Raw genomic sequence first — 23453 nt, forward strand, 5'->3', positions numbered from 1 at the left:
TACAATCTTTGAATTCTCCTCAGCCTGAAGAAGGGTATCTGTACCTGAAAGCTTGCAGTGAAAAATGTTTTTGCTATTATTTATTTGTTCTAATAAACGATACTGGCTCTGACCCAAGAGCTTTGTTTATTTCAACATTTGATAATAGCACTTTTTGGTGATTTTTGATCTTATACACATGGCTCCATGCTGATGGTTACTCCTTCACATTGGGCTTCACCAAGTGCCTTTCTTGGCTGCCATGGGCAAGAGATCAGGGGTATTCATGTCTGAACCTGGCCCAGCATTCCTTGCACCAAAGGAAAAGATTGTTATGCGGAGGTGACCACATGTCCCTGTGAGGCAATTGTTACCTTTGGGACAAAAATGCCTTTATTTCTGTGTATTCACCTTTGATGTGCCTTATGCTCTGGCAGGGGTAGTTTAAATCTCTCCCATTTCACTTGCCTGACTGGAGGTTGGGTGAACGAGAAGCAATAAAGCCTGAGCGGATTGGGTGCATGATTCATGGGTAGTGTTCATAGTTTAATGGAAATTACAAACCAAAGCAAATAAACATAAAGCCACTTTGCCTGCATTTGTCTTCAAGCAGCTGTGACCCCTATGTGAACTGCTCTTAATGCTGTACACACATGTGCACGCTTCTACATAGCTTTACAGTCAGCTCAAACTATAGCACTTCACCTTTGTCAGGCGTCTACAAATCATTCAGATGGAGAAGGCCCCTCAGGTGCTGAAGATAACACATAGTGATGAGGAGGAGGATGAAGAATGCAGCCTGAGTGACAGCTGTGAGGATGAATTGAGAGAGATTTGTGATGAGGACCTCAAGGAAAGGATTTCACTGGATTCCTCCTGCCAGTCTCGTCTTTATCAGTCCTCCTCAGGTATTGGTCTCACTTCACCTTCTCCCTTTATAGGAAAGGGTTGGTGTTATAAAATGGGCTCAGCTGTTGACCAGAATTCTGCCAGAAGCAGGGGCAGATCCAGGATTTGGTAAAGCAGCGTGCAGGAGCAGCCATCCATGCAGCGGGGATGACTGTATCCTTGCTCCCAGGCTCCTCCCCACAACCCACCATTGCAGGCAGACCACAGTGGGGGAGCCTCTGGGGATTTTTTGAAGTTCTCAAAGTAGGTAAGCATTACTACCTTCCCTTCCGTGCTCACGCAGAGGCACACCCTCCCCACTCTCCCTCCCCACCTCTTCCAGTTTCTGCTGCTTTTCCCACTGTTCTGGAGGTGGGGATAACTTCAGAGCTGCTCCTTTTCACTGTAGCCAGGCTGCATGGAGGTTGGGCTTAGCTGGAAACAGTTGCAGCAGCAATAGGGAAGGGGGTGCCAGACCACTGCGTGGTCTCCCCAGGAGCAAGTGTGGGAAGCCACTGCTGCTGTTGCTGCCATACGTGAGCCCAGCCCCAGAGCAGCTCAATTGGAGTTGGCAGGATCAGCTCTGAAGCTTCCCCCACCCCCAGGACAGATTCTTTTCCATTTTGGAGACTTTTGTAGTCCCCAGAGCCTCCAGTCTGAAAGCAGGGTACAGCTGCTGCACCCCCTCTGGATCTGCCCCCAAATAGAAGTATTGCTAACTACATTTTTTGAGATCCCACCTCCTATATTCCAGAGCAGTAGTTTGGAACAATCAGGGCAGAGACAGTCCCCAAAGCTTCTAGCTTTGTACATATAGGCCAAATTCCTAATTTGTGTAATTCAGTGGAACTTTGCTAACCTTGTATTAGCTGAGGATCTGTTTCAGGAGAAGGACCTTGGGCCCCTGAATTGCCAGATGTGGTTGCCTTGTGTGGTTGAGTTGTGGCAATGCACAGTGGGTCTATAACATTGCTTTTCTGATTTAGTCATCTTCACACAGTTTGCATGGGTACAAATACTGAACTAGTGTAGGGTAATGTTAAACCAGGCCTAGTGAATTCTGATTAGGAAAGCAGCCAAAGACATGTATGTAGTGAATACCTCTGTTACACAGATACAAATCCAAATACCTCTTTGGAGTTACTTTAACGCTGAATCTTGTTATATTTATTTGATTTATGTCTTACAGACTAACTAAATCAGAAATGTATAGCCTTAGGCTCATGAAAGTTTATGCTATACATCTTTGACTTACTTTGTAAGCTGCAGATCTACCCTGCCTTCTGCCTGACTTCAGACTAACATAGCTAACTATCTCTTTGATTTCTATGGTACCCTCCCCCCAAAAAGGCACAGAACAGCTTACAATGAAAACAGGTAAAATTGAAATAAAATAATAAATAATAAAACTGTTCCCCTTAACAATACCCCAAACCTTAACCCTGCCTACCCAAATAAGGTCCTACAGTGCTTCTGACAGGTGTCTAGGTTTGGGTTCTGACAGAGTAAGTTCCAGGGGTGAGGAGCAATTGCAGACTATGACCTTCCACATAACTTCACCAAATGAACTTGGCAGACAGATCATCCTTGCAGAAGCTTGCTCTTGACTGACCTTAGAGATTGTGATGGAATAGAAGGGAGATGGTATTCCTTAGTTATGCAGGGCCCAGACCATTTCAAACTTTATAAGTAAAAAATTCAGCACCTTGAATTTTGCTCAAAAGCCAGTGGAGACCGCGAAGCACAGGAGTAATGTATTCCTGGTGACCCGCCCCTGCCAAAAAGCAAGCTGTGCATTCTACAGAAATTGCAGCCTTCAGACAGTCCTAAAGGGCAGTCCTATGCCCATTGCAGTAGTCCAACTTCAAGGTTACAAAAGCATGGACAATGATGTCCAGCTCTGTTATTGATAGGCATCCAGAATCCCAAGTGACAACTTTCCTGTTTACGTACTCACCAACAGCAGACAGTACACACTATCAAAGGGCACTATCATAATGGGGATAGCAACTACAGAAACATGTCTCACAGACAACGAGTGAGGAGCACAGTTCCGCACAGGAGACTATATTTTGGTGCATTTCACACCCACAATGCACTGGACAAAGCAGCTGACTGCGGTCTTCCACAACACCGATTGCATAAGAGTGAATTTACTTTGCATATAACCAATTTTTGGTATAAAAAGGGTCACCGCATAAGAGTGAATTCACACAAGCAGAACCTGCATAAAGTGAGGGAAACCTGTACTTGGAAATAAACATTGCACTTTATTATCATTTAAAAAGATAGAAGTCCAATTCTTCCAGTTCTGTGTATAATCAAGAGAGAGACTTCTAAAACCCTCACAGGGCTCTGACAATAGGAAACAGGCTGCTTCATTCAACCAAGTTTTCATCCCACACCTGGTTTTGTTAAAGAAACTGTTTCCTTGCTTTTCCTCTTTGTTTTTAATATACATGTCGCAGGGCACCTCGGTGCCCTGCTCCTAGAGTGGAGAAACTGCCAGGGAGTGAGTGAGCGTGCCCTGGCCTGACATAATGAGCCCAGCTGAGGCTGGCTCAGGTAAGGAGCGCAGCTGCGGGTTGCCAGAGCAACCAAGGGGAACCAGCTGCCTGTAGGGGGCAGGGCCTGGCCCTTATAAAGCTCAGGGCTGAGGCCAGGCTGGCAGTTCTCTGCCAGCAGCCTGGGAGGCAGGAGCTTCCTCAGCCGAGATATGGGGAGAAGCCCGACGGGCAAGTACAGCACATGATAGCCCTGAGAGGATTGGGCACTATGGTGTAGCCAGAGGGCTTTATGTTTGTGTTATAGCCAGGAGGCTCTAGTTTATGTTTGGCTCTGTTGTTACACCCGGAGGCTTGCGTGAGGCTGTAGGGGTTGGAGGAGGCCTCAATCACAGGGACCCCAGCGAGTGTGGGGTGCCCTAGCGCCAAGAGGGCACATTATTTTCAAAGCGCCAGGGAAGGCGCAGCTTGCACGCCAGTGCGTGAGCAACTGGCGGCGAGGAGCGCAGCCAGTGGGTCGCGGGCACAACCCATAGGTTGCGGACGGGGACCTAGACCCCGGATTGCGTGTGGGGGAACATAGACCCTGGCCCCAGGAAAGGGGCGGTATTATTGAGTAGCCCAGTGTGGGCACGGCGAGCCCCAGAGAAGGGGAGCGCCATACTGAGCAGCCCTAGAGAGTGGGGCCATATCGAGGAGCCCAAGACGGGCATAGCGAGCCCGGCCGCAGGCTAGTGCGGTAACACCCCTCAGACTGAGGCAGGGCGCTGCGGTTGCCCCAAGAAGACAGGGAGTAGCAGCGCGGTGAGCCAAGGTCAGAGAGGGTGCCCATGCGGTTGGCCCATAGGACCGGAGGCCCACTAGAGAGTTCGTGAGCGGAACCACACCGGCAGGGGAGGCCCAGAGTGGGCCAGACGAGAGGCCCAGCAAGAGGCTGGGCACAAGAGAAGGAGCCCAGAGTGGGCCACAGTAAAGAGGAGGCCTGGGAAGCAGGCGTACAGACCGGACAACGTCTATTACATCTGCGAGGCTTGGGGCGTGGTATTAGGGGCTGGTAGGAGCCACGCATAGCCCACAAGGCTAGGGTGTCTAGGGAACACCCGCCATATCGGGAGACCCCCAGGGGGTCCGGAAGAACCGCGGGGACAGAGGTCCCGAGTAGCCGTGCCCAGGGAAAACACAAGGCAGCCTCCCATCATTATATTTACCATCAAAGATGTGGCGGGAGAGAGTTAGAGGGTGTCTTGGGCCGGCCTGACACGGAGCGAGGGACCTCAAGGAGATCACGGCCCTCCGTGAGGACCCCGCCGTGACAATACAATTGCGAGAACGTCATAGTGCACCAAGAGCTTGACCAAGGGGATTTTAAAAGTGAATAAGTTGGTATATGTGTTCGTGGCAAAGGATGTAAAAGAAAATAAAAAGGGATTATACAAGTATGTTAGAAGGGGCCAAGAAAAGTGTAGGTCCCTTCCTGACTGCAGAAGGCACTCCACTTATGGATGATGCAGAGAAGGCTGAAGTATTTAACACTCTTTTTATTTCAGTCTTCACAAATAAGGTCAGCCACCAGATGAGTGCAGCTGGCAGCAAAGATAGAAAAGGAGACAAGCAGCCTAGAGTACTGGAAAAACAGTTTAGGGATTATTTAGATAAGTGAGATGCTTTCAAGTTGGGAGGGCCAGATGGGGCAAACCGTAAAGTATTGAAGGAATTGACAGATATAATTTCAGATCCATTTTCTATCCTCTTTGAGAACTTGTGGAAGTCAGGTGAGGTCCCAGATGACTGGAAAAGGGCAAATATGGTGCCCATCCTTAAGAAAGGGAAGGAGGAGGATCCAGAGAATTACAGACTAGTCAGCCTGACCTTGATATCTGGAAAGACCATGGAGCAGCTCATCAAGAAATCTATTTTTAGCACCTGGAGGAGAATAAGAGGATCAGGAACAGCCAGCATGGATTCACTAAGAGCAAGTCATGTCTGAACAACTTGATTTCCTTCTCCTTTATGGAATCGGGGCCCTACACTTTCTACAGGGAAAAATCCCATCAACTGTAATGAAATGCCATCTGGAAGGTTATTCCTATGTGCAAGTGCTTGAGCAGTCAGAGCCTCATTGACTACCAGGTTTAAAAGACTTGCAGTTTAGAAGTTATTTTGGTCACCCAATTTGAGCCAAAAAAGGCTTTGAAAGAAGCCAAGCACATTACTGCTCTAAAAACGAAGCATAGGGTACATTAACATCAGATACTTTAATTTAAACAGTGTGATGCAAATTGTTCAATATAAGCTTTACATCAGAGTCATCTAAGGGGCAAAGTAAGCTGAATCCAGACAGGACATGTCAAGCTGTGTTTCTGCTATGGAGCTGGGTGATGCAGCTCCTCTTTCAATTCATTTGATTGTATGCCCTAGCCTGAACCTTCTGCATCTGCCACTTAGGTACAGTTCATTTTTTTTTTTTTTTATCGCCATTAGCAACCAGCTCTCTGCTATATATATAGAATGTTTCTAGGGACAAACATACACACACATGCTGCTGTGTATATACATCAGCAGTAGGATTCAGTGGGTGCATCTACACATTCATTAATTCACTGTAGTTATGGCTTATTGAGTACCTGTAATTACAGGCACTAACTTAATGTGCCTTAATTGGTGCTGCTGCACATTGGCACCAACGCATGCTTTTTTTTGTTACGCTATTGCACAATAGACTAATTTTTTTGTGCATTAGCACATCAGTACAAGTTTTGCCTGCTACACTAATGTATAGTAGAATTAGTCTGCTGCAACTTTAGCATTTCATATATACACGCCCAGTATTCTCCTTCCACATAGGTAGATGGCACCTGAGGGTTATCTGGATCAAATCACAAATTGCAAAAAGAGTATCTGGTGGGCAACTTGGTTTGTCTTTTTTAATAGGAAAATGTTTTTAACAGCTAAGCACTTCTTTTTTTTCTCATGCTGATCTTGGAAATTTGTTTCTACACTTCTCTGGTAAAAATAAAAGCCCACAGCTCTGCTGTTTTCTTATGCCTCACACTTCACTGGGTTGGAGCCCATCCACAGAAGGGCATAGAGCCCTCTGTTTTTATTGGCCATAAGAGGAAGTGGAAGCATCCATTCCACAATACAAGGCCTATTGAAGTCAGTAGGAGTCTTCCCATTGACTTCAGCACTGTCTGGTCCTTTAGGAGTTAAGTGATCTACACCTGTCAATCAATATGCTTTCCCACTGTGTTTCAGATTCATTGTATGCTCTGGAAAGTGGGCTGCCGTCCAGGCTGAACTTCTGCCTAGTGCCCTCACCTCCCAAGTGTCCTTCTCCTGCCTCCATGCAGGGCCCAGATGCCAGACCCTTGAAAGTTAGGGACATCCGAGTCCGGTGCCTGAAAATTCCCAATCCAAATGAGCAAGTGCAGGTGATGCAGCACTGCCTGTCGAGGGCTAGCTCAGAGACAGCAGCCCGGCTGGTGGATGAGCAGCTTGCGGGTCTGAGTGAGCACAGCACCCCTTCTTCATGTGAATCATCAGCAGCAAGAGCAGAAGGGAGGCACAGCACTGACAAGAGTACCAACTGCCAGCCCAGGAGGCCTGTCTCAGGACCAGCAGCTGTCGGATCAACAATTGTCAGGTACATATGTCATAGGCAGCTTTCTATACAAGATTTCCAGTAAAAATAGAAAGGACTTCACTTAGGAAGGAAGAGCTTGGCCTGTTGTCTCCACTTCATATTTCACTGTAGTCTAAATTCCTAGTGGGGAGATGTACCATATGTTCTACGCTGCTGTCTTTGTTGGTGGGTGAACTGGTGTTTGCTCACACTGCTAATGACAGGAATCTTAGAAATAACCACTAGTGATGTTGGGCACATAAGACACACATTTCCCCCCTGAAATTGATATCAGTTCACTTTAAAAGAAGGTTCAGGGAAGGCACCCTTTTTTATTGTGGGCATTAAGTAAGTATATGTTATGGAAGCAAAGTATGGTTATTATTGGAACCTTTTAATATAATAATTAGCACCTGAAGAACTGAAACCTGGAGTCACTTGTAGTGAAAACATACTGATTTTCAGGTAATGTTGTAGTCCTAGAAGTGGTCATAATGCCCCCTGGTGGCCTTTCTGCACTTGCCAACATGGTTCCCCTCAGAGCCCTCTCCCTGTTACTCATCCACTGTGCCTTGATATTATTAATTGCTGATGAAAGGGAGGCTGATCCCGGGGCTTCCCAAGCCTGGTGTTACTCTTATGATCATGAGTGTTCATGGTCATTGCCTTAAGGCAGGGGTAGACAATTATTTTGGGCAGAGGGCTGCTTACTGAGTTTTGGCAAGCCATCAAGGGCTGCATGACAGGCAGCCCAGGGCAGATTAATATTAATTTTTAAAATGTTTTAGGGGCCCCACAAGCCGGATATAATGGCCTGGCAGGCTGCATCCAGCCCCCAGGCCGCATTTTGCCCACCCCTGCCTTAAGAGCTAGTTTGTGGGTTCCATCCTCCCCAGCACCCACTTCCAAGCCTTGCAGATGATTTGCTGACTTATGCCCGTCGTGGACTATGGGCTCCCAGCCTGATGCTCTGCCCTATGTTAGGTCCCAGGCACTGGAGTAGTCCTCCTTGGACACCAGACCCTCCTGGTCTCCCCACAGGCACTGAACTCTCTTGCATTCCTAGTCTTCCCTAGGCACCAAACTCTCTTGGTCTCCCCCAAGCACCAGACCATCTCCCAAGTACCTAGTCCTTTTTTTGGGCTCAAACTCTGTCTGTGAGCCTCAGCCCTATCCCTTCCAAGGCCTGCCCTGACCCCACACTCCATCCCTCAAGGGGCTCAGGCTCTCTGCCTCTGGGCTCCAGGCCATATATCCTTTTGGCCCCTTACTCTGTCTCTCTTGCTGGGCCAGTAGGGACCTCCATTAACCATACCTCCCTTTCAGTACCTTTCACTACCACCAGGTAATTTACCAGCAACCCCCTTGGGCCATACTTCTGTTCCCAGGCCCATCTCGTCCAAACCCTGGCCTGCTTCTCTCGAGTGCTTGGCCCTTGGCCCCTCTGCTCCCAGGCCTATCTTTCCCAAGGCCTGGCTAGCCCTCCTCGAGTGCTGGGCTCTGTGCTGCTTATCCTGCTGCAGCCCTGCTGCCAGGAGCTCCTCTCCCAGTGGCACTCAGGCCAGCTTAGGCCCTGGACTATGTGCCCCAGTCCCTGCCCCTTCCTAGTCAGCTGACTCCCTAATCAGCCCCCATGCCATGCCTGCAGGCTGCTTCACAAGCACAAGCTCTCTCTCAAAGTGACAGGGGCACCAAGTGATTTCCAGGGATCCAGGTTTTCCATTTGCCATGGGAAAAGGGGAAAAAAAACATGGGTTTCCCCTTTTACCCAAGAAAAACACAGACTTTTTGTTTTAACAGAGGAACACATGGATTTTGCTCTTTTGCAAAGGGCTCTCTACAGGCTGGCAGAGTTCCAGCCTGCAGGGGGCTGAGGGGAGTGGGAGGAGGGCAGTTGGGTAGGGGGCACCATGTGCATGTACATGCATAGTGCCACCAGGCAGCCTGAAAAGCAGCTCCTGCAGGTAAGTTGTGGGGGTGAAGGGGAGAGGGAGGGAGGGAGGGACTTGGGCAGGGCTGGGGCTGCTGCCCAGCCGGGTGGTATGTGGGGCTTGGGGCCTTGGGCTGCAATGCGCAGCTGTAGGGCCTTGGTGGGGAGTGGGATGGGGCTGTGAGCAGTTCGTCCAGGGGGTGGAGGGGGGTAGGGCTAGCTCCCCACCGCTGCGCGCAATCCCAGGAGGGCAGGGGGTGCACGTGCCCCCAGATCTGTGCATGGGGTGGGGGCAGGGGTGGGCTGCCTGTGGGTTTGGACTCCCTGCCCTGTTGCCCTCCCCCAAGGCCTCCACGGCCCAGTGGGTGGGACCTGGTGCAGCCGGGCAAAGCGGGGTCATGCAGAGAAACTCATTGTCGCTGCTGCAAGTCCCATGTTGCCCTGGTGAGGCATCCCCTGTACACCCAGCAGCAGTGGGAGTGGTGGTGCGAGGTTGTGCCTGTTACTGCTGCAGGGTGGGCAGGGGGCACACTGCCAGGGCAGCACAGGGCTTGCAGCAGCAAAGAGCTTCCTTGCCCTTCCCAGCCTTGCTGTGCTGTGCTGTGCTGGGCCCCACCTGCCAGGCTGTGGAGGCCCCAGGGGAAGGCAGCAGGACAGGGAGACTGAGCCTGAAGTTGGCAGCCTGCCCCCACTCTGCCCCCACCCCATGCGCAGATCTGGAGGACATGGGTCCTCACTGCCCCGTGCACCAGGAGTGCATGCAGTGGTGGGGAACCCCCCCGCCCCCCTCCCACTAGACTCTGCTCCAGCTGTGCTGCCCCTGGAGGCAGGGGTTGGGGGGAGCTGGGCTTCACAGTGGGGCCACAGCAGCCACTACCTCCCACGAACAGCGGTGGGGCTCGGGCACTGCTGTAGGGGGCAAGGGGTTGCAGACATGGGTCCTTGCCCCCCCAGGCAGCTGGGAGCCCCCTCCAGTGGGGTTGAGGGGCTGTGGGTGGGGGGTGAAGGGCACCAGCAGGGCCAGGGGGGGCTGTGGGTGCAGAGTGAGGGGCCTGGACCTGTCCTGGTAAGCTAAGGGGGCAAGGAGAGCTCTGATTTTCCATGATAAACCCAAAATCAAATACTAAAATTTATAGATACTTAGAATTTATTTTACTGTAGTGATTGAGAGATTGGTAGGTTTCCAAATTGCTTTAAAATTGTAAATCTATCAATAAAACTTTGTGTTCAATTGATATCTATATATATAGTGGTGTTTCATTTTAATCGTGTATTATGGGTTTTTTATCAGAGAATTTGCGTGTTTTGTTTTTTTTATCAAGGAAAACCAGGATCCCTGGTAGTGACACTATAAACACAGAAGCCATGCTTGTACCAATCCAACGGTATTTTAGTGACTTTCTAAATCATGGACAAAAATGTTTCACTTTTCAGTCTGTCTTCTGCAGGCTGCTTACACAGAAACACCCCAGTACAGGATGTCTGCTATATATCTGGATGCAAGGATAGGAGCAAAGATCAATTTTCTATGGCCCCGGCAGCTGCTACATCTAATGTGTTAATGGAGCAATAAATTGTAACATGCCACACATAGAAGCAATTTATGACCTGATAACAAGCTGCAAAAATGGTGATCCAGCCTCAAAGATGTTACTTATTATCTTTACAGCTTGTTTGTTACTGTGCTTTAATATGAATGTGGCATGTGACACATAGGGTGGCAAGTGTTTGGCAGGTACTCCAGCATCCCACTCTTTCCCCACCCTTCCTTCCTGCAGGGGGACTCTCTATGACCCATACTGAATTCTACTGCCCCAGGGTGCCTCAGAGGGAGATGTCATGGCTAACCCCCCTCCTCCTTTTCCCCAACCAACCTTCAAGTCTGCTTCTTTAAGAAGCCCTTTAGCACCTCTTCCCTGTGAAAGCCAGAGTTTAAACAAACGCTCAACGTAACTTGCTTTACTTGCACATAATAGGAATCTGAGAGAGGGGGAGAGAATTTCTTTGGAAAACTGTGGGCAGGACAGATGGGGGGAAAAAGGAAAAATATGTATGCAGAAGCACCTTGTAAGGCATCCTGGAAGAGCTGGAGCTCCGCTGCTCCCCCCACCCTTCACACAGGGCTCCCTGCAGCCAGGGATCAAGGCAGCAGCTCCTTCACCTTGGGGGAGCTCAACTGGGGAGCTACAGCTCACTTTTCATTAGCAGCACAGCTGAAGGGTGTGTGTGGGGAGTGACAGTCCCTGCCAGCAGCTCTCCCAGCTCCCCTTGCTGCTGTGTGCTGGTAGAGCAAGTTCCCGGGATGTTTTTTGCTCTCTAGGTAACTTGCCCTGGGAACATGAAGCATGTCACATGGAGCAACAGTTTCCACTAAGCAACATTCCCTGTTGCTTGATGGAAGTTACATCTGCCAGGGTCCCTTGAATTGGACAGGGATAAAACAGCATGTGTGAGAAGGAGCAGTGTTAACACTAAACAACTCCTCCCCCCCCCCCCCCCCCCCCCAACAAAACAAATTGAGGAATGAGTGTTGCACTGTGAACTGACCAATCTTGTGAGGGTTGAGTACCAATGTAAACATTTCTGTACAGTCTTTCATCCTAGTGTAGACTACAGACATCTACAGAATCTGTCTGGGATGGTCTAGGAATAGCGCATCCTGCATTTGTCTGGGGTATTGGACTAGATGACCCTCAAGGTCCTTTTCCTAAGATTCTCTGCATATTGACAAGTAGTCTGGTGTCCTCAAAACACACTAAGGTTAGCAGTATGTGTGCCTTAGACATTTGTCTTGTGCCAAACTTCCCAAGTCACCAAGTACTGGACGTTTTTGGTTAAGTTTTCAAGGAAATCCAGCCTGATCACACCATTTCCTCATATCAGCTTGTACCATCTCACAATAGGGATTTTTTCTCTTACTTTCCCTTAGGCCCATTGTGGACAAGAGTCTGTCCAAAGTGATCAACCCTCACCAGCCTGTGGTCCGATCATCCACAAAAACTCCAGAGAGGTTTGGGCTGAAGAATGTCATTCGTCCTCTGACTGCCCGGGCTGCACTGCAGAGGTTGCCAAGCAAACCCAGTGTCTCCATGGCAGCTCCACGCCAGACTCCAGAGTCATAGCAGACATCCCATGTAGCCACATCTGTCAGAGCCTGGCTGATAAGACGACAGCACTCAGCAGGTGCTGGTGTTCCTCATGCTTAATACCAGCAGTACAGAAGCTGTATTCGGACTTCTCCTGAGAGCTGATTGCATTGCTAGAGCTGTCAAGCAGAGCACTCTGCACTAATGGAAGATTGGCTTCAATGAAGGCTACAACTGGTTAGAAACTTTTTCTTTGAAAGAACACCCTCTAATCAACAATACATCCACCCCTTATTAAACCAAAAGCAACTGATTTGTACAGCCTGTGTGCATGGAAATGAAACAAGACTTAGCTTCTTGGTAGTGATGCCCAGCTATGATGGGGGAGTCTGCAGTGGTGCTGTGTGACAGGGTTTGGAGTTTGCAGTCCCCTGGACTCGAGCAGTGAGGAAGAAGCGCCAGAAGGCCCTTCACGTTCACTCACATGGTCAGCCTGAAGTCCCATATACAGGCCTGTTACACATAATACACAAGTTAATTAACTGAGGGGGACATGAAGAGGTGCTAAAAATGACTGCATTGCAAATGAGCAGGTGTGTTCCCTATATTCCAAGGAAAAGAGAATCCAGCTTGTGGGAAGATAATGTGATTTTTATAGCTAACTTCTGTTCCCCATTGGTCTATATGAGTTCAGTCTGTTTGCAATCATTCCTTGTTCCCATCAAGTATGGGAAAGAATACTAAGAATGTGCCGTACTGGAACTTTAATTCATCAGCCTGTCCTATCTCTGCTCTGGAGCAACTCTCAGCACTGATCTTTTATGGATAGGCATCACATGTCTGACTTTTGCTAGTGCTGATGACCTCTGGAAGCTGGTTTTGTTGTGTTCAGGTGGCTCCCAGCCAAACTCTTTGTCTCCCTGGTGTTTTAGAGAGAATGAGTGATAAGCAAATGCATATTCAGAATCAGATATTCCCCTCCTTTTCATTCAGATCAATTACATTTTCCAAATTCAAAGACTGAATTACTTTAAATGATTCATCAGCAAAGCTGAGCCAGGTAGGGAAGGAGCTTTTCATGTTTTTCACAGACTATTTGTTTTAGATTGGAGTGAGATGTAGAACACTGAGCTGGTTTAAGTGACCGCAAACTGTGATGTAGGTATGCACGACTATAGTGCAGAACCTTAATGATGCCAAGTGTTCCAATGTCAAGCATCATAAAACCTTGTCTTTTCTAGTTGCAAAGTCATATGTTACAGATAGTTTCTGGAAAGCAGTGTATAATACATTAATTATGCAATTATTGTGTAGTTTAATGCCTTTATCTTGCTGGCCTATCTAGAGCAAAATATATTATACTATACAGTCCAAACCCTATTATGTAGGTCCTCCTACATAATAGCTGTAAGCTAGAAGCCAAGTCCCTGTTCTTACAGTGAGCACAAGAGAAAATCATCTACCATTTACATTAAGGACTGAGTGACAAATAGTTCCTTGAAATGATATAAGTGAAGGAGAGATTTCCAGTCAGTTGTTGCCCAACAAATTGCTTGTATAATTAAATGGGCTTCTAGAATTGACTGTATGCCAGTGGCACTGATCATGGGGAAGAAAAACAGCCTGATCCAATGGAATAGAACAGGGGTGCTCAACCTCCAGCTCAGGGGCCAGATCCAGCCCACAGTGCTGGCCTGTGTACTGGTATTTGGCAGTGGGAGCCCTGGGCCATGTACGTTGGATCTGGAGCCTAGGGCCAGGCAGGGGTGGTGCCAGGCCCCAGGGCCCTATCCTAGTGTGGGGGCAGAAGCAGGCAGTGTTAGATCCCCAGGACCCAATCCTGGCACACCAGGGGTGGGAGGGGCAGTGTCAGCCCCCCAGAACCCAATCCCAGAACAGGGGGCGGGAGGCAGTGATACTGTGTGTGGGGCAGGGAGGGAGCAGTACTGGGCCTCCAAGCCGTGATCTAGCCCACAGATGGGCCCTGTGCCACTCTTCTGGCCTGCAGCGCTAAAAGGTTGAGCACCACTCATTTATCAAACAAGAGTAAACATAAGTGACATTTCAGACCAGATGCTCCTAGGACCCAGTGGCCATCCTTGCAACTTGTGCTTGTGATATTTCATGTGCGGAATCCTGCATTCCCTTGCATACACATTTTTGTGCACGTGAGCAGAGCAGTTAAATTTCTGTATGCTTCAGCACCCTTTGTGCATTTGTAAGTGGAAAACCCTCTTAGAAGCCACTTTTGGAAGTGGCTATGGGATTTCTCCTAGCAGGACTGAGCTGGACCATGTACATTTTGAATGCCAGGGTCTTCTCTGTGCTCATTCTATGGTGGGAGGCAGGGAGAAATGATCACCAGTTTTTGTCCTCGTACAGGTAGGTTAACATGACTCTAACAGAGGACCAGAGCAGGAGAAATTTGGGAAGCACCTGTATGGGTTCATTTAGAGCAAGCCTCTGTGTTTCTCATCATTTGCCTTGGCTTCAGAGACTCTGGTGCAGAATATCATGAAGGGTGTGGACAAAGTGAACAATTATTCACCAATTCCCAGAACACTAGAATTAGGGATCACCCACTGAAATTAGAATGAGAAAGGTTTAAAACTAATGAGATAAATAATTTCTTGATGGAGCGTGTGGTTGACTAGAGGAACTCATTGCCACCGGAGTTTGTAGAGCTCTTAGGGAGTTTTGATGAGCTGTTCTGTGCTGGGTCAGCACACCCTCCCCACCCTCTGCCTGCAACAGCTCACCAAAACTCCTTAAGTCGTCCCTGTGGGCAGGGTGTGCTCAGGTAGGTGGATGGGATGGGGCTGTGGGTGGGCAGGGAGCAGCATCCAGGAGTGGGATGGGTGGGCAGGGTTGGGCTCAGACCTGGAACTGGGATCAGGATCACCGGCTGGTGACAGCACAGGGCTGGGGCCCGGGGCAAAGTTGCAATCTGCTTCCTGCATGATGGGATTGTGACCAGCCAGACCCAGAAGGTGGGGCTGGAGCGTATACCTGTGACTGCTCCTGCTGCCCTCACTCCAGCACAGGTGTGGATGGGTAGCCCCAGTACAGCATAGCTGTACTGCATGCCTGCCTGTCCCACTCCCAGATACCATTCCTCCCCTACCTGCAACCCCATCGCATCTGCCCAGCCAAACACTCCCTGCCTGTGGGGGATCCCGGCCAGTCTCCATGGAGACCCTGCCCATCTGTTTCATCCAGCAGTGGGTGTGGGGTGGATGGACTAGGGTGCCCAGGCAGCGAGGCAGGCAGCAGTGGTGACACTGGCAGCAGCAGCTGGAAGGAGCTGCTGCTGCCAGGGCTGCTGAGAAGCAGAATCTAGCTCCCATGCCCTGCTGTGTGCCGGGGGGTGGCAGAACCAGCTGCACGCACCACAGACCAGGCTGCTTCCTGCATCTGAGCCAGGTGGAGCCAAGGGACCTGCTGTGGGCCGGATAAAATCCTTTGGTGGGTTGAATGCGGCCCGTAGGCCTTATTTTGCCTACCCCTGTTGTAGAAGTATAGACTATAGCAAGATTAAAAAAGGGACTAGACAGATTCATGGATGATATGTCCATTAGTAGGTATTAAACAGAGTAGTTGGGGATGTATCCTCTGGCATCTCTAAACCAGTGGTGCTGGATGTCAGGGAAGGTATGATGGGATAATTCACTCTAGCTATACCCTGTTCAGCGCTCTAGTTAGCTGTGTAAGGTTCAGTCAGACTTCTGCCCTCTTGCCCTTGTAACTGGGTCAGCCACACTTAACTAATCAGGGCCAACTGAACCCCAACCCCTTCCCGCTGATTGCTTCTGGGGCTGCTTTTAAGGAACTCCTCCAGTACCTGCATCTTGCTGCACAACTAACTGGTTTCTAGTCCCTGACCAGCTCCTGTCCTGGCAACTTCTCTGGCTTTCCTGGTTCCTGACCCTGCTTTTAGCTTGTTCCTGCATTTTGGACTTGGATTTCCATGCAGATCTGCTTCCTGGCTCCTGACCCCAGTTTGGCTCTGTTCTTGGACCTCGCCCTGTGGATTGTCCCTCAGATATGGTAACTAGGCCTCTGATCCCTGGATTCTGACCCTGGCTTGGTGTCTGGTTCTTGATTTGGTTTCTGACCCCAAAACCTGCAATCCCCAGTCCCACTCCCAGCTCTACCCATTAGTCCAGATTTCCTGGTAAACCGTAACACCCACCTTCTCTCCTGCCATGGCCCTCTACCCATCCCTAGCAGACTTTCTTCCTAGCCCCCTCATGGTCCTGCTGCATGTTAGGCTAGAAGGAGGAGCCATCAACAGCCTCTCCACAATGATTTTTCCAGAAGTGGCCTGATGATAGCCTTTATGGGTTCCTCATGTGTTAAACAATAGCTGTTGCAGGCATCACTTCCTTTCTAAAACAGCCTCAACACCACGTATTAACAGATGCGTCTCACAGTCAAATAAGGCAAGTTGCCCTAGGAATGTAAGGAACCCACGCAAGTTTCCTATGTTTCCTTTAATTACTGCATCTACTGCCCCAGAATCTCCTAAGCTGCATATCAGCCGTGGTAGGTAGGTAGGACATATACTTGGAGTCATATTTAGACTGAGCACTCTTCTGTCCTATGAGTGACACCATGGGAATCGTAGTATCCAGAGATTTCCTGAAGGCCTGAAGAATGAATATAAGTTATTGTGAGTCATATGCATGTCACAGTCAATGTGAAAAATTAGGATATAACTCACTGGCCTTTGTTTCTCAGGCATGAGTGAATATTACTAGGGAATTCATCCATGCCAAATACCTTCTAATGGCAGGACCTGTTCATCCCTGGGCTCCTTGGGATTGTTTCCATCATTATGAAGGTCATGCATAGTCCATTGTTATGGGATGTGAAAGTTCTTTTAAAGGACAGTGACAGAAGCTGGAATTTATGTTGGTCCATATTACATAAGGTTACTACATTGTGATGAGTCATCTGCAGAAATACTGTTGTGATACAAGACAGCGATGCAACAGCAGGGCTTGTGGACAGTTCCTCATGTCCTGACAGTAGAAGGCAACTCTGAAACCTTCATTGGGTAGCCTCTGTGTCACATGACTGGGATTGAGACTTCTGGGACACGCACAGAAGAGTGGTGGCCTGTCCTCCCCATTTTCCTCTACTTGGTAATTTTAGAGGTTTGTGGGGTCAGGAGCCAACTCTCTGGCATAGAGAAGGAGATCTTGATCTGAAAGGGTGGCCTGGCTGTGTTCCTGGCCACCTCCCAGGATGTGTATTGGGAGACAAATGAACTGTGCCACTTCTCATCCATAAATAAACTGAGGGACAGAAAGGTGAAGTGACATACTTAAGGCTTTGCAGTAAACCAGTGGTGGAACCTGGATTCCTGACTCCCATGTACCTCAGTACCTCTCTCCCCCTGGGGGAGGTTCGCTTGCTTCATTTCCTGGGAAAGGGCTAATTACAGACAGGGGAGTTCAGCAGAGAGCATAGCTAATTGGTGCCTCTTGGGGCATAGTGGTCAGTCTTCTGTATGAGCTTGGCACGCTGCTTTCAATGCAGCCTTCCTTTGGGGCCTCAACTGCTGAGAGTTATGTGTAGGATAATGGGGCACAATGTATAAGGAGACTGGCAGTAGCAAAATACTAGTGAGAATGTAATAGCAGGGAGGCTTGTAAAAAGGAGAGGAGGCTTGTGATTGCTGCCTGGCATAAAGAAGGAGGAGGCTGATGGATTCCTCTCTATTGCCAGTGCCAATTACTGTGCAATTTTCAGCCTAGGCTTCCAGTGCAAACATGATGAGCAGGGCTGGGGCTAAGCTGGACCTTTCTGACGTGGCAAAAGCGGATGTGGGGATTTCTTATAGTGATTTTAGCTAGAGCCACCATCCCTATCCCCTCTTCACCTTTACTATCGACATGCTACAAAATATCCAGCGCTTTAAGAATCCATTAAAAAAGGCTGAGTTTGGTGGAACTTGAGTCAGATGGGAGATGGAAGGGGGAGGAACAGTGGGCTGCCCTATCAATATACCTCCTCTCAGGACTATACCCCAGTCCCTGGGAGATGGATGCAGGGGTATCTGTTCCCAGATTCTAGTCATCTTAAGCTCAGTAGAGCCCCTGCTTCCAGTCAGACCAGACCCGTTCAGGATCCTGATAACTACAGGCTGTCCCCTCAGTCTTGTACCAGAGCAGCACCTGATACCTTGAAGTACTTTTCTGAGTTAATGGGATTTTCTGCTTGCTGCCAAGTTGATATTTAGTGCACCAGCAGGAGAGGGTTGTTTCAGAAGCTGAATCTCTGGGATGCACTGCTCCACATGCTGCTCTCAGTAAGGCTGTTTGTTCCCCTGCTCCGTGTAGGAAGTACCCTCCCTCTTGCCTGCTTTTTCCCCATGTGGAAGTAGTGCCTCTGTTCCAGATGGCTCTGTCCTGACTGCTTGTCCACTGCTGGCAAGAGCCTTTCCATTGTGGCATCAGGCAAAGGACATAGCAGATATGTTGCAATGTCTCCCCCCGTCCCCTCCCTCCCACTGTGGATTATTAGAAACCCACGCTTTCTTCCTGAATGTCGTTCTCAGTGACTTACCCCTCAGGAGCAGAGTGGACTCAGGCCAGACTTGCTGTAGGAAAGCACTACCCTGGAGAACTAGGGGCAGCTGAGCTCAAGATAGTTGAGGAGAAGCACCAAGTCACCTAGTAGGCTTCTTAGGGGTAGAGTACTTGGGCCCTAGTTCAACAATGCACTTAAGCACTTGCTTAGCTTGAAGCCAGCAATGAGCCCTACTGAAGTCAGTGTGTCTAACTTGCTTACGAAAATGTCTTGATGGACTGGGGCCAGTCTCCTTTCCTAAGGGAAATAGTTGAGGGTGGCCCATCTGCTACCCTCACACCACCAGACCTGCCATCTTTGTTTGGGTACCTACAGACTATTCCTTTCTGGGAAGGCAATATGACTAGAGGCAGTGCTAGTCTGCGCCAAAAGAGTTTCTTATAAAGCAGTGGTCCCAGTAAAGCTTTTTATCTGCTCAGCCTGGGATTTTACTGAGCATCTATCCAGCTCCACAGACCTGGGCCCCCTGCTACAGAGGCCTCATGGATACACTGGCTGAGGGAAAGCAAGGGAGAAGCAAGCCATACTCTGCCTCTCCTGTGCCTGCCTTGGCCGTACACTTGTAAGATAACAGCTGGCCACTACCTACAAAGCTCCCCGCTCCACACTGATTACTTACTCTGATGACTGGCTTTGTGGATGGGAGCTGCTTTGCACTGAGCGCACATTCCTTCTCCTTGCTAGACAGAGAACTGCTCTCCTTATCTGTCACTGAGAAGAAAACAGGTGTAACTCTCTTTAGCAGGGAGAGGACCCCACCCTTTTCTCTTGGTAAAGCATGTTTGAGCTAGAAAAAAACACAAAGCAATTTCCCAGCTGGTTGCCTGGATTGTGGCTATATTGAGGGCCTCAAACTCAGGGCCATGTTGTACATAGGAAGGTCTTGCCTTGAAGAGCTCATAGTCAAAACGGATGAGAACTGAATAGGAGGGGAGGTGAAGATCTGGGGAGGAGGAGTGACTTGTCCACAGTCATATGCCTTAGCTAGGGCAGAGCTGGGAGCAGATTTAAGTACTTCATCAAAGCCCACTGCCGAGCTGGCCTGGCCAGTCCCAGAGCAGAGTAACTCAGCTCAGTGTTGCAGGGATAGGCAATTTCCAAATGGGTCTGATCACTAACAACCAGGTGGGAAACAAGGTGCCTGTGCCTCTGCCTGTGTCATGGTTAATAGGGAGAATCATGATTTCCTGCGGGCTCAGGCAGGGAGTATAGAGCCTCTAACACCGTGCCTCACATAGCAGCAAGCATCAAGTCAGACCTTTGGCCTGTGGCTGGTGGGAGCAGTTGGGACCCTGGCAAATCCATCCATTACTCCACTGATACCAGACTTGTGTTTGGGAGATTTGTGGACTAAGATCAAGTGTAGTCACTGCACTGGTCTGTTGCCCAGACCAAGATGGATTTAAATGGCACTGTGTAGTGGAGGGTGTACCCCTGTCCAGTGCACTGCAGACAGGACACCCTACGAGTCTTGTAATTAGCTTCCCAGTGGCCAGCTTCCAGTGGGAGGATTTTGGCTACATGCCTACTTTATGGAAATGGGAGACTCCTCCCTAGCTTGCTCCGTTGGCTAAGGGCAAGTGAGACTTGGGGGCAGACAAACCCCAAGTCCTCTGGGCTTGGGCCTGCACGTAGGATGCCCGCCAGTGGATATGGGAGTATCTGAAGCCCCAGGCTGGAAAGTCTGGGGTGGAGGATACTTGCTGGTTGTGGTGCCACATATGATAGTATTTGAATGTTTGAGTTTTGCTCAATTGAGAGTACTCAGAACTGATTTGGCTAATTGGACCTGGAATATGAAAAATTTTCAAAAGAAAAAAAAATTGTTTGGTGTGAACAAGATGTCCTGCCTGGCTACACTGGGGGCTATGCTTCAGTGCCTCAGGGGGGATGGAACCATCCCCACTGATGGCAAATAAAATGCACTGGTGGGAAGCAGCGAGGGGGGCTTGTCTGAAGGGGCTGAGAGAAGGTCTCCATGCTCCCAGGGATGAACAGGGGCATTGGAGGAGGGTATATGTTTGTGAGATGATTCAGGAGAGTTGTGCTGGGCACTGGGCAGAGCAAGCTCAATGCTCAGAGGTAGAGATGTTGAACTGGCGAAGCTCTGGTGAGCTCAGGGCAGTTACAGCATCTTCCACCAGCTGAGGATGTTCCCGTTTCCAAACCATTGTGCAGCCTCTTTCTGCACCCCACAAAAGGGCTGTGGGGAATAGCTGATTCTGAATACCAGACCTGGCTTTCTACACAGAGTAAAAGCAGGTGGCAAGCAGAGAACAGGTGCTGGGCAGGCACCCTGGGGCCTGGGCAGGCACTCCCCTGGGCCTGTGGCTCCCATGCGGGCCCACTGACATGGGTGGGTCCAGGATTTACTAAATGGGCCATAGCATACAGTCCCTCAGACTGTAGAGGGATGGGAGTGAGGCGTGGATCGGGTCCAAGGGTTGGCAGGGGACACCAGGAAGCCAGGTGGGAAGTAGGTACATGAAGGTGACGAAAACTCATCTGCTGCCCCCTGCTAAACTGCTGCTGCTGCTCCTAGCTGGCCTGAGGGGAGGTACGCAGAGCCACTTCTGCCCCAGTTCAGCTCAGGGAGCAGCTGGGTAGGGAGCTGGCTTCAGCTAGAAGCGGTGTTGCAGTTTCCTCCTTCCAGCCCCTGTCCTAGGTCTGGCATCCCTCTGTAGCCCCTGCTACCAGGAGCAGGTACTGGAAAGAGGAACCTGTGTGCTGCTGCCACTGTTCCCAGTTCAGCCCGGCTCCCCATGCAGCTGCTCCCTGCAGCCCATGGCTGGAGTGGCTGTGGGGCTCTCTCTGTGCCTGGATCAGCCAGGGAAAGCAGCAGAAAGGGGCTTTGTCTGAATCGCTGCACCCCTCTGGACCTGCCCCCGCCCATTGATGCTAAAGTTAATCACTGGCAGCTAGGTCTCTGGGCTGAGACCTGGCACACATGTCACTTGGCATTTTAGAGCATTGGCCATGCCAGCTTAAACTTTATACTGCTATCAGGTAGGGCTGTGCCAACATACCTGAGACGGAAGGGACCTTCCGTGGTGAGAAGTAGACCATGGGCTGGATTGACTCTGTGCTCTGCATCATGGCTTTCTTCCTCCTGCCCTGGGGGTGGTCTCCCTGTATGCTGCTGGTTGATGAGCCAATGGGAAAGAGCTTCTGGTTCCTGAGAGCAGAGATGGGATTGGTTCACAATGCCATGTACTTGTCAGGAATTTGCTCCTCCATTTCCAGTCACTATCACAACATTTCTATCAGGCAGCTACAGATGTGATGGTGGCTTGCACAGACACACCTGAGCAGGCTACTAATGAGTACTGCTGTCAGCAAAGTCCTGGTACCATAGAGGTGGGGGCTAGGAAATAGAAACACTCAACTCAGCATGAGCAAGGTGGATTCATATCTCGGCAGGCAGGAAGAGGGGTTTTGCAGCCAGCACCAGGCTATGCTGCCATGGCTTTGCTGTCAGCAGTGCCAGAGTGTATGTTGTGGTATGTCTGTGTGAGCTGCAGTCACTCTGTCAACTGCAGGGAAGACAGGCCTTTGGCCAACCTAGGAACTCTCCTGCTACTGCAGCTCTGGGGTAGAGAAAGGGGAGAAAATGGCAAAAGCAGCTTTCAGGCACTTTTTGTTCTTTCCATACTCTGAAGCCAGGTAGAGGCCAAACCAGCCTGGTGTAAGGTAGAGCAAACTCTGGGCAGCTCCAACTGCTTCCCCTGGCCTTATGTGGGCTCTGGAAAGATGAGAGGAGCTGCACCTCAGTGCAGTCAGCTGTGCCTTTTCATGTGCCCCCCCATTCCCAACCATCAATTTCTTGCTCCTGTCTGACCTGCAGCAGGCCCCCTCCACTGCCAGCAAGTAGCACAGCTGGTGTAGAGCTCTTACAGCAATACCACGCTGGCAGCCAAGTCCTGGGCCTGGCAGATACGGCCTGTTCCCTGTAGGATGGTGTAAAGGAGCTGGAGTTATTACTTTGTCTTCAGCTGAACTCCTTTGGTCGATTTGTGTGGCATCCTTGGAGCAGATGGGTTGTCCTTCTGGAGCAGAGGTTTCCTTTGTTCCTCGTGCTCTTCACTGAGTGGGAACTTGTCCACTGAAAGGTCCACGTTGTCATTGTAGGCTTGTGCAGCTGCTGTCAGTCTGTGAAGGGCTGAGTACCAGGAGAGATTCTTGAGTAGGCCAATGACATGTGGAAGAAGGTGAAGAGGGAGAGGGTTATTCTCCAGGCATTCCCTTCTTGACATTTTCCATTTCTGCTCTGGTGGTTGTCATGTGGCCCCTAGTGCAGCCTGTTACCAAAACTGACTCACAGGACAGGTAAACCAGCCACTGCCACATGACAAGGAAAGAAAATTGTGGCTCCTTGAGCAGCACTCTACAAGCATGGGGCATTACTAGTATGGTGAGGCTAGGCTTGGCTCTCGGGAGGAAAACGGTAGCTGCTGATGGGGGGCTGAGGGGTCATGAAAGGCCTTGGTATATAGGAACTGGCTGGATGGGCAGGGAGGTAGCTGGTGGTTTGCAGCACTGAGGAAGGTGGGGGGTGGAGGGAACCCTGAGGGGAAGGCTGAGGTTCAGGACACTTTGGGTTCTGAATTTCTGATGTCAATGTTAGTCCCAGAAATGTCAGTGCCTACGTACTAGCCTCCTGCATAATGTACAGATGGGATCTGAAGGGTGTGATGTCACTCAGCCTTCGCAACCAGGAGAGGGTCAGCACCGTGGCAGAGCAATGTGGCCTTGAAGAGATGGGAGACAACAGGAGCTGCGGCCAAACTTGTTATTACAGCTACTTCCCCCTTGGTTCAAAGCCCTGCGCTTCCTGCCCTGGGGCACAA

The 23453-nt window shown here is 49.8% G+C and overlaps 2 protein-coding genes across 2 annotated transcripts in view; one reads left to right on the plus strand and one right to left on the minus strand.

The window, feature by feature from the left end:
- The window catches only part of LRRC56 (leucine rich repeat containing 56), a 134400-nt gene extending 121085 nt beyond the window's left edge, over positions 1 to 13315 (plus strand). Inside the window, exons 11-13 of the mRNA XM_059722532.1 lie at positions 694 to 887; positions 6627 to 7014; positions 11853 to 13315. Of these exons, the coding sequence (XP_059578515.1) occupies positions 694 to 887; positions 6627 to 7014; positions 11853 to 12045 (775 nt within the window). The 3' untranslated portion in view covers positions 12046 to 13315. The remainder of the gene's footprint in view (positions 1 to 693; positions 888 to 6626; positions 7015 to 11852) is intronic.
- Positions 13316 to 16494: 3179 nt separating this feature from the next.
- LOC132248676 (lamin tail domain-containing protein 2-like) lies at positions 16495 to 22915 on the minus strand. The gene is made up of 4 exons (XM_059722533.1): positions 22588 to 22915; positions 21633 to 21781; positions 19226 to 19317; positions 16495 to 16658 (listed from the first exon to the last, which is right to left on the minus strand). Exons 1-4 carry the CDS (start codon positions 22857 to 22859, stop codon positions 16503 to 16505), a joined length of 669 nt encoding a protein of 222 aa, XP_059578516.1. The 5' UTR covers positions 22860 to 22915; the 3' UTR covers positions 16495 to 16502.
- Between the last annotated feature and the right edge of the window lie 538 nt (positions 22916 to 23453).

This window comes from Alligator mississippiensis, chromosome 2, assembly GCF_030867095.1.
Source record: "Alligator mississippiensis isolate rAllMis1 chromosome 2, rAllMis1, whole genome shotgun sequence".
Taxonomy (NCBI): Eukaryota; Metazoa; Chordata; order Crocodylia; family Alligatoridae; genus Alligator; species Alligator mississippiensis.

Coding starts and splice junctions, on each gene's coding strand:
- LOC132248676 (XM_059722533.1), bottom strand. CDS start 22,859: ATGTCAAGAAGGGAATGCCTGGAGAATAACCCTCTCCCTCTTCACCTT. Junction 21,782..22,587: donor GGAGTTCAGCTGAAGACAAA/GTAATAACTCCA, acceptor CTCTGCTCTCAG/GAACCAGAAGCTCTTTCCCA. Junction 19,318..21,632: donor GAAGGTCCCTTCCGTCTCAG/GTATGTTGGCAC, acceptor TTTTCTTCTCAG/TGACAGATAAGGAGAGCAGT.